At 39.9% G+C, this 16,803-nt stretch overlaps 1 protein-coding gene across 1 annotated transcript; it reads left to right on the forward strand.

The window, feature by feature from the left end:
- Positions 1–14,868: 14,868 nt before the first annotated feature.
- LOC143862527 (LOB domain-containing protein 24-like) lies at positions 14,869–16,160 on the forward strand. The gene is made up of 2 exons (XM_077373598.1): positions 14,869–15,167; positions 15,652–16,160. The coding sequence occupies exons 1-2, from the start codon at positions 14,988–14,990 to the stop codon at positions 15,988–15,990; spliced, it is 519 nt and encodes a 172-aa protein (XP_077229713.1). The 5' UTR covers positions 14,869–14,987; the 3' UTR covers positions 15,991–16,160.
- The last annotated feature ends 643 nt before the right edge of the window (positions 16,161–16,803 follow it).

Below are 16,803 nucleotides of genomic sequence, written 5' to 3' on the forward strand. Positions count from 1 at the left end.
AAGATCGTTCCCCTGCTAAGTTGAAAACCCGAAAGGGCGGCTTAGGCAAAAGCTAAGGGGATAGCCTGCTGAATCGAAAACCTAGAAGGGCGGTTCAGGCAAAAGTTAAGGCCACCACGGTCCGCCAAGTTAAAAACCCTGAAGAGGTGACTTGGTCATGGTAAGAGAATCATTGTAAGAAGGCTACAGCCGGTATCAGGACTGAAGATCAACTGAAGTTCAAGCAAATTCAAGTGACATCCTCAAAACTGGGGGCATTGGAGCTAAGCAATCCTAGGAGTTGTAATTAAATCATTGAGGCATTACTATTTTAAGGAAAAAGTCCAGTGTTTACCAATTAAAAAAAAAAATATTCCTTGAAAGGATAGACTTACCAAATAAAACGTTAACTAAGTCAGAAGCATTACTGTGTCTGTCAGTGTAGTTAATCAATCGTTGTTATTCTATGTTCATTCCTTCAGAGCTCCTCAATCCTTTGAGTAGTGTCTTTTATCTAAGTTTTCTCTTTAGAAAGAGTCAATCGTCGTTCCTATGTCCAAATGATGTAACTGTCTTGGTGAAGGAGGCCCGGCCTAGGCAGCTCCCTTCAATTGTACCTGAAAGAGCTCGAGAATTTAGTCAAACAACTTCATTTCAAAAAAGATCAGCTCAGAAAAATTCAGAAGTGGAAACATCAGAAAGCCCAGCTTCCGTAAAAAGATCATACCTCAAAAAGGCATCTTAAGCTTGGAAGAGCCTCAGATGCAATGATGGTCGAGTCAATTTCTCAGAAAGATGAACCGTTAAAATTCAGAATTTCCTTCCAGTTAGTTAAATACTATCCTGGTCAAGAAATGTTTATCTAAACACCTATCAGGAGGCAAGTCCCACTTTTCCATGATTATATCCAAGAGAGCCGTTGTTCTAGATTACCAATTTTAAGTGTCTTGTTCAAGGTTTCAGTTATCCAAATCCCCAAAGACAAGACCAGCAGTCTCTTTGAGAAAAATCTTGTTGAAGTTTAATAAAAGTGTTTCTAATCCATTCTGGTTACTAATGGTTCTTCGTTCATAAGGTTGGTCGTCTCATCATTCGTCAAAGTCTTGGTTTCCAATATCTTTACTGGGCACGATCTATAATGTCCCCGATTTCATTAAGTTCAAATCCAAAATTCATCAAATCCAATTCTACGTCAAATTCAAATTCATGAAAACCTCTAAATTCCTTGAGCCCGTTTGTGAACGGTGTCTCATTCTCTGAGTCCATTTGTGAATGGTCTCATCTTCTCCTTGAGCCCGTTTGTGAACGGTGCCTCATTTTCTGAGTCCATTTGTGAATGGTCTCGTGTCCTCTTTGAGCCCGTTTGTGAATGGTGCCTCATTTCTCGAGTCCATTTGTGAATGGTCTCATCTTCTCCTTGAGCCCGTTTGCGGACGGTACCTCATTTTCCAAAAATAAAAAAATTTATCAAATCCAAATCCTTAATTAAAAAAAAAAAAAATCCAATCCTACGTCAAATTCAAGTTCATAAAAAATATCTAAATTCTTCGAGCCCGTTTGTGTACGGGGCCTCATTTCTCGAGTCCATTTGTGAATGGTCTCGTCTTCTCCTTGAACCCGTTTGTGAACGGTGTCTCATTCTCTGAGTCCATTTGTGAATGGTCTCATCTTCTCCTTGAGCCCGTTTGTGAACGGTGCCTCATTTTCTGAGTCCATTTGTGAATGGTCTCTTATTCTCCTTGAGCCCGTTTGTGAACGGTGCCTCATTTCTCGAGTCCATTTGTGAATGGTCTCGTCTTCTCCTTAAGCCCGTTTGTGAACGGTGCCTCGTTTCTCGAGTCCATTTGTGAATGGTCTCATCTTCTCCTTGAGCCCGTTTGTGAACGGTACATCATTTTCCATCATTTTCTGAGTCCATTTGTGAATGGTCTTTTATTCTCCTTGAGCCCGTTTGTGAACGGTGCCTCATTTCTCGAGTCCATTTGTGAATGGTCTCGTCTTCTCCTTGAGCCCGTTTGTGAACGGTACCTCATTTTCTGAGTCCATTTGTGAATGGTCTCTTATTCTCCTTGAGCCCGTTTGTGAACGGTGCCTCGTTTCTCGAGTCCATTTGTGAATGGTCTCGTCTTCTCCTTAAGCCCGTTTGTGAACAGTACCTCATTTTCTGAGTCTATTTGTGAATGGTCTCATGTTCTCCTTGAGCACGTTTGTGAACGGTGCCTCGTTTCTCGAGTCCATTTGTGAATGGTCTCATGTTCTCCTTGAGCCCGTTTGTGAACGGTGCCTCATTTTCTGAGTCCATTTGTGAATGGTCTCTTATTCTCCTTGAGCCCGTTTGTGAACGGTGCCTCATTTCTCGAGTCCATTTGTGAATGGTCTCGTCTTCTCCTTAAGCCCGTTTGTGAACAGTACCTCATTTTCTGAGTCTATTTGTGAATGGTCTCATGTTCTCCTTGAGCACGTTTGTGAACGGTGCCTCGTTTCTCGAGTCCATTTGAGAATGGTCTCATCTTCTCCTTGAGCCCGTTTGTGAACGGTACCTCATTTTCTGAGTCCATTTGTGAATGGTCTCGTCCTCTCCTTAAGCCCGTTTGTGAACGGTACCTCATTTTCTGAGTCCATTTGTGAATGGTCTCATCTTCTTCTTAAGCCCGTTTGTGAACGGTACCTCATTTTCTGAGTCCATTTGTGAATGGTCTCATATCCTCCTTGAGTCCGTTTGTGAATGGTACCTCATTGTCTGAGTCCATTTGTGAATGGTCTCTTATCCTCCTTGAGCCCGCTTGTGAAAGATGTCTCATTTTTAAAAAAAAAAAAAAAAAAAAAAAAAAAAAAAAAAAACCGCTTGAGAACGATCTTTGTTCTTTCTGTTCGGAATCCATTCGAAAGTGGTATCTCATTCTCTCGTTGCTCGTTTGTAAACGGCACCGCATCAGGATTTCTTATTATGTTCTAATTCTAGGATTTCATTTAGGGCCTTGCATTAGGTAGTAAATGTTTGCGTCTAAGTTCCGTTTTGTGTAGAGTCTTTTGTCGATTAAAGCTACGCAAAATGGCTCTGTCATTTTGACTTTGGTATTCGATGACTACGTCATCTCTACCAAAGAGGGGCATCTGTAGACACCCCATTTTGCTCTACCTTAATCGATAAAGAAATTAGGGTTTGTTTTCCGTCGGTTTTCCAATGTCTTTCTTTCCCGCATCCGTTTGTTACATTTCTAAATATTTTTGGTCATTTCCGTCGTGTTTCGCATTTTCCCGCTAAATGTTGAGAAGGATTATTCAGAAAAATCTAAACTAGGGAGAATTTGTACCTGTTTGTGTGGGACCCGCTGGTGTGGGACCTGCTAGTGTGGGACCTGCTAGTGTGGGACCCGTTTGTGTGGGACCCACTGATGTGGGACCCGTTTGTGTGGGACCCGCTGATGTGGGACCCGCTTGTGTAGGGCCCGCTGATGTGGGACCCGCTTGTGCGGAACCCGCTGATGTGGGACTCACCATTAGCATGACTTAACTTTCTCTACCATTTCCACTAACTTCATTTTTCCCTTTAAAATAACACCATTATCTCCATTACCATTATATATTCCATTATCCCCACCACCATTCCCACCATTACCATTATATATTCCATTATCCCCACCACCATTCCCACCATTACCATTATATATTCCATTATTCCCACCACCATTCCCACCATTACCATTATATATTCCATTATTCCCACCACCATTCCCACCATTACCATTATATATTCCATTATTCCCACCACCATTCCCACAATTACCATTGTTTATTTCCATTATTCTCCACCACACCCACCATTCACATTATATATTCCATTATTCCCCACCACAATTCCCACCATTACCATTATATATTCCATTATTCTCCACCACACCCACCATTCTCATTGTTTATTTCCATTATTCTCCACCACACCCACCATTCTCATTGTTTATTTCCACCTCTCCACTAAGTTTTTCACTATATAAAGAGAGGTGATGAGAGGAGAAAAAAAAAAAAGGAACACATTGTTTTTGGATAGTTTTCTCTTTCTCTCCCTCAATATCTCTCACTCTCTCACTCTCACACTATCATTATCTACTTTCTCTCCTTATTTGTTTCTCCCCATCTCACTCCCTTGTTCCATATAAAAAAAAAATATAAAAGAAAATAAAACAAAGAAAAAGAGAAAGAAAGCGGAAGCGGATCAAGCGGCGGTGCGATTTTCGAATTTTTCGGCTCTCGGATTCGGCGAGGATTTCGATCACAGGTAGGTACTTAATTTTTAGATTTTTCTAGAATTATTTGGTATATTTGCATGATTTTTAGTATTTAATTGGATTTAGTTGAAAATTAAATATGTATGCTCAAAATCATGATCTCCATGAGTGTTTCGAAAATAAAATATATACTAAATGAATTCCAAAATTAATGAAATTTCGTGGGAAACTAATATGATACCAGTACATTCTACCATGAAATTTTGAGAATTTTGAGAATTTGTTTGGTATATTATTTTATGCTTTCTTTGAAATTTACCAGCTTTTGGAGGAATTGTTACTGACATCAGATCACAACTAAAATTCTTAAAATTTTTACAGTAGTCTTCAATCTCACATTTCTAATTACTGTAAAAGTTTCAAGTGATTTGGATCTGGTTTCATATGGGATGTAGGGTTAATTCATAATCTGGTCTGAAAATTAAAAAATCTGAAACTGATAATAAATGGTTTCCAAAATTCATGAAAATTTCTCAGTATGTTATTTTTACTTATATCTTATTAATGTAGAAATTTCATTGAATTTAGATTCATATTTCTAGTGGTTTCTGTGTTATTTGTGCAATCTGGTCAATCAATTGTTAAATCGAAATTAAATATGAGCTTAATGTAAAAATCTGTAAAACTCTTTCCGTAAGCTACATTTCATCATATCTTGCTGCTGTAGAAATTTCAACTCATTTCGAATTCGTTTGCTACAATTTCACTTGTAAAATCACTCATATGTTTAAAATTGATAAAATTCATTGAAAATCCGAAATTAATTGAAAATCATCTGAATATTTCTAAAGAACCTTAAATCTCTGTCACACATTAACTCCTTAATCCATTGAAACAGAAATCTTAGGATCATTAGAATTCCCTGGAAAAATGGTCAGTGCATCCATAATCGTATCCCAATTGCAACCGATCTTTGACAATTTGAATACTTAAGCTATAACATGTTGTTGGCTCCGAGGTTACTGTCCACGGAAATCCTGAGATATGCCAGGCAATAAGATGTTATAACCTAAATATTAAATTGCGCAAGGAAAGAACGCACGATTCCCTTCCTTGGATGCTATTCTGGGCCAAAATTGGTGAACCCTAGAACCATTGGTAATCCTCAAGTGTCCATAAATCGAAAATCCATGAAATCTGAAATTAATTAACTTCAAGAATTTGAATTGATTTGTCTCGAGTCTTCCGGAACCATTGGATTATGGTTTCCAATCTAAGAACCATTAGAGCCCAATTTAGGAACACTAGTGTTGTGTCGTGTCCTAAGTTTTAGGGAGTCCTAGAGTTAGGAGTCCAGCCTCATCACGGACGTTTGTTATGTATAACAACCGTGCCATAGGTCTAGTCACACTAGTCACCCAATCTTTCCTTAAGACGAGCCTAGTAACCTAGGATGTAGGCAAACCTGCATTAGTCTAAGGAACAATTTGCATTTAGATAAGAATCATATAGCATCTCAGATGAAATCCTAAGATAATAAAATCCTCAACTTGAATTAAATAACTTCTCTCAAAACTGTTGAAACAGTCAATTCTGTCTAGGTCGGTGTCCTAGTTGAGTTAGGCATAAGTAGCTTGGCTTAGGTGCACCGAACTACGTCGACTCTGATCCCAGTGAGGCTTGGGTACGTAGGCAGCTTGGATGTCTGACGGCATACCACCCGCGAGTCGGCACCACAACAAATTGTGGTGTTTTGGATATTAATTTTCTTGTAAATGCTTAATCAAATCATTTAGGACTTTTCATGAAATTAGAATTCTAGGAGAACTGTCACTTAGATTGAATCCAGACAAATTAAGAAATCAAGATACACATCTAGGATTCACATTGAAATCAGATTTTAGGATGCATGTCACTTAGTTCGCATATTAACATAGAGTTGAATGAGCCATTTAAAATAAATTTAAAAGAGTTAGCTTTTGGAATTGAAGACCGATTATCGGGCAGGAATGGTGCATATGGTGGATAACTCCCCATACCTTCCATTCTTGTAACCAGGTAGCGAGTCTAGATTTCTGGTTAATTACGGGTCCTAGATCCCACATCTAGGTGGCGACTCTGTCAGTCTCTTTCGTGTGGAATTCGGATTGCCTTAGTGATCCCAAGTTCACAGGAAAGACGAATCAATAATAAAATGCACACGCCAATCGCGTGGGTACGAGAGACCAAGAGAGAGACGTGACGGCGCGCCCCACGCCCCTCTCGCGGGATCATGTCCCACAGTAAGCCAACAAGGGATAGAAGCAAACCCGGAGAAGATCAAAGCTGTGATGGAGCTCACTGTTCCAAAAACTATCAGAGAAGTCCAGCGGCTCACGGGAATGATAGCCGCACTGGGACGCTTCATCTTGAAATCAGCAGAAAGGTGCCTGCCCTTCTTTAGTGCGGTCAAAGGACTCAAGGCCGCGCCCTGGACGGAGGAATGCCAAACCGCATTCGAGGAATTGAAGAAGTACCTGTCCTCCTCACCACTACTAACAAAGCCGGAGCCGGGCGAGGAGCTATTTCTGTATCTCTCTATTAGCTCCACGGCTCTGGCAGCTGTCCTCGTCCGTGAAGAGCACCGCCAGCAAAAACCTATCTATTATGTTAGCAAGGTTCTTCACGACGCAGAAATAAGGTACCAGCGGGTCGAGAAATTGGCTTACGCGCTGGTAATGGCGGCCAGGAAGCTGAGGCCTTACTTTCAAGCCCACACCATAAAAGTCCTGACTGATCAGCCACTCCGGCAAGTACTTCATCGACCAGATATCTCCGGGCGACTTGTGAAATGGGCCGTGGAGCTAAGCGAGTTCGATATTCAGTACGTGCCTAGGCCAGCCATCAAAGCTCAAGTACTGGCAGACTTCGTGGCTGAGTGCACCATCCCCCAACAGCTCGTTGATCCTGAAGCAGTACAGCTCCCAGTTGCAGAGAGAGCAGTTCCTGAAGAATGTATAGCAGAGGAAATTCAGACGGAAATCAGGCCACCGTCAGCCGAGCAGGACTCCATAACCAGCACACCGACTTGGGAAGTATATGTCGACGGATCTTCAAATAAAAACGGCTGTGGAGCCGGCCTCATCCTCACTGGGCCTGATGAGTTCACTGCGGATTACGCCCTGAGATTCGGATTCCGTGCATCCAACAATGAGGCAGAATATAAAGCCCTCCTTGCCGGAATGAGCCTAGCAATTCAGACCGGCGCCCAGAAACTCACAGGCAGCCACCTGTCCTGGAGTTGGTGAACTCCAGCCTCTCACAGGCCGCCACCTGTCCCAGAGTAGGTGAGCTCCAGCCTCTCACAGGCCACCACCTGTCCTGGAGTAGGTGAACTCCAGCCTCTCACAGGCCGCCACCTGTCCAGGACACCTCACCAGGTTTTCCCCTATAAATAGGGGATCAAAGCTCAGACCAATGGGTAATGCAAAAACCTTCTCCTCCACCCAAAACTCTTAGACTCTCCCCTTCACTCCTGTTCATACTGACTTGAGTGTCGAAGGGCCTGTCCGGAGTAAAACCCGGGTTGGTCTTCTGACCTCGCTTGCCTTGTGCAGGACTCAGCCCTCATAGCAGGACTCGCTTCTAGCCACTTCACTACTCGTTCACTCTGGTCCCCCAGGACTCAGCTCCTTTGGTCATCCCCCATTGGTCTGAGCTTTGATCCCCTATTTATAGGGGAAAACCTGGTGAGGTGTCCTGGACAGGTGGCAGCCTGTGAGAGGCTGGAGTTCACCTACTCCAGGACAGGTGGCGGCCTGTGAGAGGCTGGAGCTCACCTACTCTGGGACAGGTGGCGGCCTGTGAGAGGCTGGAGTTCACCAACTCCAGGACAGGTGGCTGCCTGTGAGAGGCTGGAGCTCACCAACTCCAGGACAGGTGGCGGCCTGTGAGAGGCTGGAGCTTTACACCCCATCAATTAGATAAAATTCCTTCTCTATTTTTCTAAGGAAACCCACTATAGAATACAAAATATCTTGCATGATCCTTTGTCTGGATGTGTTTAATCGGCAGTATCCTCTTTCCCTCACATGCAAAAGAAACGTCGACCATTGGGTCACGTCAGAAGTCTAAGACGGCGCCTCTTATCAATTACTAATTCATAGTGCCGTTTTCTTTGAAATTCAAGAATCTAGTTCAAGTTTTGAACTTTCTTTCTTCTTGAAATGTCGTTTCTTTCCTCACATTTATGTAGTTTCAAACATGGTTTAAAATTCCGGTTTCGGTCCTTTTGAGAAACCGAAATTTTGATTGAAATTCCGGAATTTTGGTCGAAATTTGGTAATAATTAAAGAAGAATATTTAATTCATTTCGAACTTTATTCCAAAATTTCAGCTGAAATTTTGTAACATATATATATATATATATATATATATATATATATATATATATATATTTAAATCACAATTTCTCGAAATTTCAGACCGAAATTCCAGAAATTCAAAAATTTTGGCCAAACGGGAAATTTTGGTTTCGGTCTCTACCGAAATCTGAAATTTCGGTCGAGATTTAAAACCTTGGTTTCAAAAGAAGAAAGCAATGGGAATGTTACCGGAACACCTCCGTTTTGTTAATGACACTCATCACTTTACTAAACACCATTCTAATTATTGTTTTATGGAAATTGGAGAATTTATATGATGGGTGGCCGTGCCGTGAAAACACGTGAAGTCTAAAAAAAAGTAGGTCGTCCTATGGAAATGATTTTTGGGGCACAACCTATTTACGTTGTGCCCAAACAGATGAACGGTTTGGATCATCAAAAAAAGTGGGCCGTACCTACTTTTTTAGACTTCACGTGTTTTCACGGCCACCCATCATATAAATTCTCATGGAAATTGTATACTTTAACAAGTAATTGCAAATCCGTAAATGAAGAAAGGGGTGTCGATATTAAGAAATATACCTACCAAAAAAGTACGTAGAAGAACACAATAAACTCCCTATTACACATGAGACGTAGCATGTGCGCCGTGAAAAATGCTTCCCTAGAAAGTTCAAAGTTATCAATGATTCCATTACTGGCGTGCACTCCTTAATCTTGTACTCTTTTTTATCTTGGAATGAATCTGGTAGGGGGTCTGCCTAACCCCAGCTTATCTACCCAAAAAAAAAAAAAAAACGTTATCAATGATTCCAGGCACTATATTCTCACTTCTCATCATTAATATTCAATATATTTGTTTTGATGAAGTATAAATGATGCTGTTGGATTCGCGCCTTTATAATATCTATCAAAAAAACAGACGTCCTTCAAATATTTGGCATTTTCATCTGGCCTGAGTGACTTCTACCATTTCAACTTTGAAATGCATACTTAAGATCATTTAGTTTTGGGTCCAAATTTCTACCATGGCTTGTTACAGTAATTATATCTCTCTAACAGGTCTGTTGCTGCCGCTAGTACCATCTTGGCTTTGGGATCGATGTAACTCCATGTGTTTACTTGTAAACCTTAACAGCATCGTGGTTCTTTTCGCGTTGATAACTTTGTCTTGCCTTTTGCCGTCAACTTTTGACTATCTTTTACACGTGAATGGATAGACATAAGACTCACAGTGAGTGAGAGAGAGAGAGAGTACCATTATTAGAGACCGAGGTGAGACATGCGAGCCTTGGCGTTGATTATTCAGAAAGATACAAAAAATGATCATAATTACAAAAAATGATCATAATGTTTTGGTCGGAGTATTTTTTTCTTCGTCAGGTCCTAAAAATCTCTTATCCAACAACCGAGTGACAGCAACTAGAACATGCGACCAGGTAAGGCTAGTTAAATATGATCGTCGGTGTATATAGATGTCGGTGTAACTTACAAGAAACCAGGTAAGGCTAGCAAACGTCGGTAATAATGTCCCTTTTGATGTGATTAGTGAAAAAAAAAGGGGAAACGAAAAATTCGGGTTTAACAGAGTGTTGGTTAAAAAATCGTTGTAAAAAAGGGTAAAATAAACAAGAACAGGAAAAAAATGTACTTACTACATTTAAAAGTTTCCTAGTTACAAAGTAAGGAAAATTACATTCACACCCCCTCTAGTTTCTGACACATCCACTTCTACCCATAGTTTAAAACGTGACAACTACACCCCATGTGGTTTCAATTTGTGTAAGGTAGACCCCCTCAGTTGATGGTTCGTCCACAGATTGAAGGGTTAGGATGATTTAATGGAGCTGATTTTTTAGGCACACCCTATCTATGTCAGGGCCCATCAAATGAAGGCTTTGGATCATCCAAACAAAGTGGGCCCACTGTGTTTCTGGCAGTGTTTGGATTCGGGTATGGGCCCACATTGTTTGGATGATCCAAAGCGTTCATTTGATGGGTCCTGATATAGATAGGGTGTGCCCAAAAAATCAGCTCCATCGGATCATCCTAACCCTTCAATCTGTGGAAGAACCGTCAACTGAGGGGCCTACCTTATACAAATTGAAACTACAGGGGGTGTATTTGTCACGTTTTAAACTATACGGGCAGAAGTGGATGTGTCAGAAACTATAGGGGGTGTAAATGTAATTTTCCCTACAAAGTATGTATGAATGAAGGGTAGACATTTCAAAATAATGACAGAGGGGCTCTTAGGGACGGAAAATGACAAAAATACCCTTGTCTTTTAAAAAACCTTCTTTTTATCTATCTCTCTCCCATCTCTCTCTCTCTCTCTCTCTCTCTCTCTCTGCAGGAATTTTATATGCTGCAAACAGTGGGGCTCACTTCAAAGGATGATCCAAACCGTTCATTTGTTGGACCATGACGTATATAGGATGTACTCGCATATGTCCACATGAAGATCCTAACCCTCCATTTTGTACAAGGACTGTACATTATATAGAAACCTTGAAACTGTTCATTTGTTGGGCCGCGACGTAAATAGGATGTCCCCCACCAATCATCTCCACAGAATGATCTTAACCCTCCCCTTTGTACAACAGTTGTACATTATAGAAACCTTGATAAATCGGAAGGTTAGCATCATTATATCCTATGGAGATGATATGTGGTGTGCAGACTATCAACATTGTGGCCTAACAAATGAACAACTTGGATCATCCTTTGAAGTGGATCTCACTATACCTTTCAAAAAATATTGGATTTCATGTACGTCAATTAGATCGCACCATAGAAAATGTAGGTCTTTTAGATCTTTGAACTCATTGTAGTTTAAAAAAATAAGAGGGTAGGAACCATTCAGATTTCCGATTACAACGCAGATTCTTGCATATTCTACTGGAACTGAATCGGGAGTCTGAATGTTTCTACGGACTTCTAACAAGGACTTCTGATGGATTGATTCAGACTCTCGATCACACTCCAGTGTGAAGCCAAAACTACTGGAATTCATTCGGGGTTCCGAAACATTATTCGGACTTCCGAGAGTAGTGGTTCCAATATCAACAGAGAGTGGTTCCCACGTCCGAAAAGTTATTCCACTATGGTAAGAGTGGTTCCACTATGGTAAGAGTGGTTCCGAAGTCAAATATAGTTGTTCCACTCCAGTCGAAAATCCGAAGCTTAGTTCGGACTTCCAACTAGAGTCCAATAGAATGCCCAATCTATTGGACTCCACTCGGAAATCCGAAGCTTGGTGCGGACTTCCGAGTCGGATTTTTGAACAGAGTTTCAGACTTCCGACTAGAGTCCAGTAGAATGCCCAATCTACTGGACTCCAGTCGCAAATCCAAATCTTTTTTCGGACTTCCGAGTAGCGCTTCCGAAGAAAGTTGCGGACTTCCGAATGAGTTCCAAATAGTGGTTATAGTACGGAAGTTGTTAACAGTCCGCTGGCCTTTCATATTATAGGTAGCTCATAAGAAGGGTTCCACTGGAAGTTGTGATGGATTAGTGAGAAATGGTTCCAAATTCAAAAACAGTGGTTCCAATATGAACATGGTGTATCCAATAACAATTAAATGATGCCCAAATCAAAATTATGGTTACAAAAAATGTACACTTCCGACCAAATAGTGGCTACAACAACATTTAATTTCTACCAATTCCGTGTGAATAAGTATCATGTGCAGTAACAAGGGTCCCAAAATCAATGCCACTTTGTATAGAAAAACTAACAATGTAGGAACCACTACTTGCACTCTTCAAACCATATTTTACACTCATGGAACCACTATTTAACCCCTCGGAACCAGTAAAGTATGGTTCTGAGGCATACATAATGGTTCCAAGATGTTTAAGACAGCAATGATACACTCATGATCACTATTACAATATAAGAACCACCACATTCACTCTTGGAACCATAATTTACACTCTTGGAATCACTATGTAACCTCTCGGAACCACTAAATTGTGGTTCTGAGGCCTACGTAATGGTCCAAGATGTTTAAAACAACAATGATACAATTATGACCACTTTGACAACCAATAAAATAGTATTAAAATGTAACAACCACTTTGGAACCATAATTTACAGTCTTGGAACCACTATTTAACCTCCTCGGAACCACTAAATTGTGGTTTCGAGACCTACGTAATGGTTTCAATATGTTTAAAACATCAATGATACAGTCATGATCACTTTTGCAACCATTAAAATAGTATTACAATGTACCAACTACTACTTGGACTCTTGGAACCATAATTTACAGTCTTGGAACCACTATGTAACCTCTCAGAAATTGTGGTTCCGAGGCCTACATAATGGTTCCAATATGTTTAAAACACCAATGATACAATCATGATCACTTTTACAACAACTAAAATACTATTATAATGTAACAACCACTTTAGAACCATAATTTACAGTCTTGGAACCACTATGTATGAGTACCTTTGATGACTTTTATAATGCATGAAACTCTATTTACACTCTTGGAACCATAATTTACACTCTTGGAACCACTATTTACACTCTTGGAACCACTAAATTGTGGTTCTGAGGTCTACATGATGGTTCCGATTGTATACATATTGAGTATGAGTACCTTTATCATTTTGAGAATGCATGAAACTCTATTTAAAGTCTTGGAACCATAACTTACACTCTTGGAACAACTATTTACACTCTCTGAATCACTAAATTGTGGTTCCGATGTCTAGATAATGGTTCCGATTGTATACATACTGAATATGAGTACCTTTGATAACTTTTACAATGCATGAAACTCTATTTACACTCTTGGAATCATAACTTACACTCTTGGAACCACTATTTACACTCTTAGAACCACTAAATTGTGGTTCCGAGGTCTACATAATGGTTCTGATTGTATACATATTGAGTATAAGTACCTTTGATCACTTTGACAACGCATGAAACTCTATTTAAAGTCTTAGAACCATAACTTACACTCTTGGAACCACTAAATTGTGGTTCCGAGATCCAGGTAATGGTTCTGATTGTATGAGTACCTTTGATGACTTTTACAATGCATGAAACTCTATTTACACTCTTGGATCCACAACTTACACTCTTGGAATCACTATTTACACTCTTGGAACCACTAAATTGTGGTTCCGATATCTAGATAATCGTTCCGATTGTATACATACTGAGTATGAGTATCTTTGATGACTTTTACAATGCATGAAACTCTATTTACACTCTTGGAACCACTAATTTGTGGTTTCGAGGTCTACAAAATGGTTCCGATTGAACCATTTAGAACTTTACAACCCTTTTAGAACTTATGGATTGAACCAAAATCTCCATTCTTCCACGGATGATGACAACCATTTTGATAATGGGTTGGATAATGGGTTTACAACCATTGAACCATTTAGAACTTTACAACCCTTCAACCACTCAACCATTGAACCATTGAGAGAGAGAGAGAGAGAGGTCAAAACATACATCCAACCAAACAAATTCACCACTATAGAGAGGACGAGAATAAACCAATTCACAAAAAATAAACATGAAAACAACAGCTTAAACCTAACCAACTTGAGGAGAATAGACCTACCGGAGCACCCGAAGGAAACTCAAGAGAGCCAATGGAGTTTTTTTTTCAAAAGCCAATGGAAATGGAGCTCACAACGTGTGACAATGGCAAGCTTCCATGAGTTTTCATAGAGTTTCTCATGTTTGGGGAAGAAGAGGGTAAAAAGGTGAAAAGGTAGGTAAAGTACATGGGGAAATAAGCAAAAAGGTGTATGTAAAAAGGGAATGGAGGGTATTCTTGTCCTAGGAAGTTTCTAAAAGTACTGGCAGTAAAAAAACAAAACGTACCCTTACTTGACAATATCACCTAAACTTTGCATTTTTTTAACAATTTTTTCTAAAATTAACAGTTTTATTTATAGAATATAGTCTTTGCATTTCCTTTTCTTTGACGATTTTATCTACATTTTTTTGAACCAATATCACATTAAAGCCAAATTTTCTCGTTCCCATTTGTTGTCATATCACATTTTGCTAACTCTGAGTACTCCCCCTATGTTCCTCCTTGAGCGTCTTCATTTCTTTTTTTAATGTACACACATGAATAAAAACGTTGTTCTCATTAATTCCTTAATTTTGTTTTTTAGTGGCCACCGGCCATTGTTATATAATAACCCCACTTCATTAATTCTTTAATTTTGTTTTTGAGGGGCCACCGGCCATTGTTATATAATACCCTCACTTATCAAACCCAAATTCCTATTTTTTTAATATTAGTAATCGGGGTTGGGCGGACCCCAAGACCAGAGAACAGGAAGGCAACGAAATTACAGTCTAAAGGCTATCCTCACTTATCAAACCCAAATACCTGATTACAGAGGCAGAGATCTAAGGCCATCCTCATCCATGGATCTGCAAACACAACCGCGCACACGAACCTGTCCGCCATGCGCCGCTTGCCGTGCTCTTCGTCGGAGATGCAAAGTTAATTGCCTCTTGGCACCCTATTTTCCATCCCATGAATACGATAATTTCGCACGTGTACATAAACTGTTTGGAGCTAGCAATGTAATCAAGATGCTCCAGGTGAGAGTTGATTCTCTTCTCCCCTTTCATTTTTCCCTGAAAATGGAAAAACTTTGAGTTTATTAGCATGTTATTGGTCTGAATTGGGATGGTGATAATATTGTTTAATTATGAAGAAAGCAAAGAATTAGTCTATGTTTTAATTAGGATGACTGTAAAATTATCATTTAAATGCTCTTAATTATCATTTGGATCAGGTGGCTGGATCATCGATCTCTGCCCATTAAGTAAGGCCTTTGGCTAACAGTGAGGCTGATAGACCAGCCAGGAAGGAGTATCAAGGGCGGTTTTGGAAACTTTTGATTTCCTTCCTCCTTGATAGTTATTGATCTTGTATTCTTTCTATTTATTCATTTTTGGTTGTTGTGTACCTATCATCTCGATCTCCGGGGTGCTCCCCGAGTTTTCTTCTTCTCTTTGAATATAATTCTTTCCCATACAAAAAATATACGACAAATAGCAACTGAAAATTTTGTTGTCACAGATGGTAGATGAGGCAAGAAGGGAGGATGCTGTTAAGAGTATGGTTTATGAGGCGGAAGCGAGGTTGAGGGACCCCATCTACGGGTGTGCTGGGGCAATATTTTGTTTGCAGAAAAACGTCGAAGAGCTTCAGGCAGAATTGGAATTGACAAGAGCTCAAATTCTAGAGTCCCAGTTGCAAATAGATCAGTTGTTGAAGGTTCAAATGGATGTTTGCTCCCTCAATCAGTTCACCCCGATTAACGACATAAATTCTTATCGATTAGATCTCTTTCAAGATGGTAATACAATAGAGCATGACCCAGATGCAAATTTGGCAGATTTGAAGTGGATTATATGAAAATGTGGCGTTTAATATGTTTAATAAGCTTGATTTACAGAGAACCTCGTCAAGATAAAAAGAGAAGGTCAGAAATAGAGCAAAAACCCGTGTTTTCCTAAATAAGAATGTAGCCCGGAGGCAGGGTTCTAGTTTTGCAATTGATATCATCTTTAATTTTTGTTATATAAGGTTATTATACACTTGTTATTAAAAAGATAAATGATAAAAATGGGATGATAATAGACAAAATTTCTGGGAAATTACACATTGAATGCCACACCGAATCCTTCATAAGAGACGCCAAATCTTGATTCAACGAATGTAATTCCGTGAACCAATGAGAGACGGGTGGAAATTACCAAAAAAGTGGGTGGCCAAACTATATATCACAATGGTATTCAAGTTTTCATGGAGTTTTTAAATAATTGTAGCTTTAGAAAGAGAAATTATATGATGTGAAATCGAGAATTTCCCTTGGTTCACCAATACAGTGTAACACCCGCTCTAATTTTTCCACAGAAACGTGTGCGGCTTAACATGCAACACTGTTATTTTCCCATAAAATAAGGCTCTCTTAACATGAAGGAGGGGGCGAGCTCGGTTTCCTCGTGACGCTGGAGAGAGAACAAAGAGGAGAGAGGAAGAGAGAGAGAGTTCTTCTTGGGTCTTTTCTCGGGTTTCTTTTGGGATTTCTCTTGTGGGTTTTTCTCTTAGGTTTTTCTTATGTAGGTCTTGGTTGAGAGAGCAAGGAAAGGGTTGCAGGTTTGTGGGTTTGGGTTAATCTATTGTAATCCTTGTATATTGTTTTTCTCATAGTGGAAGATTATGTTC

Source organism: Tasmannia lanceolata, unplaced genomic scaffold (genome assembly GCF_043159265.1).
Source record: "Tasmannia lanceolata isolate RefF3 unplaced genomic scaffold, GAP_Taslan_0.1 ptg000037l, whole genome shotgun sequence".
In the NCBI taxonomy this organism is placed as follows: domain Eukaryota; kingdom Viridiplantae; phylum Streptophyta; class Magnoliopsida; order Canellales; family Winteraceae; genus Tasmannia; species Tasmannia lanceolata.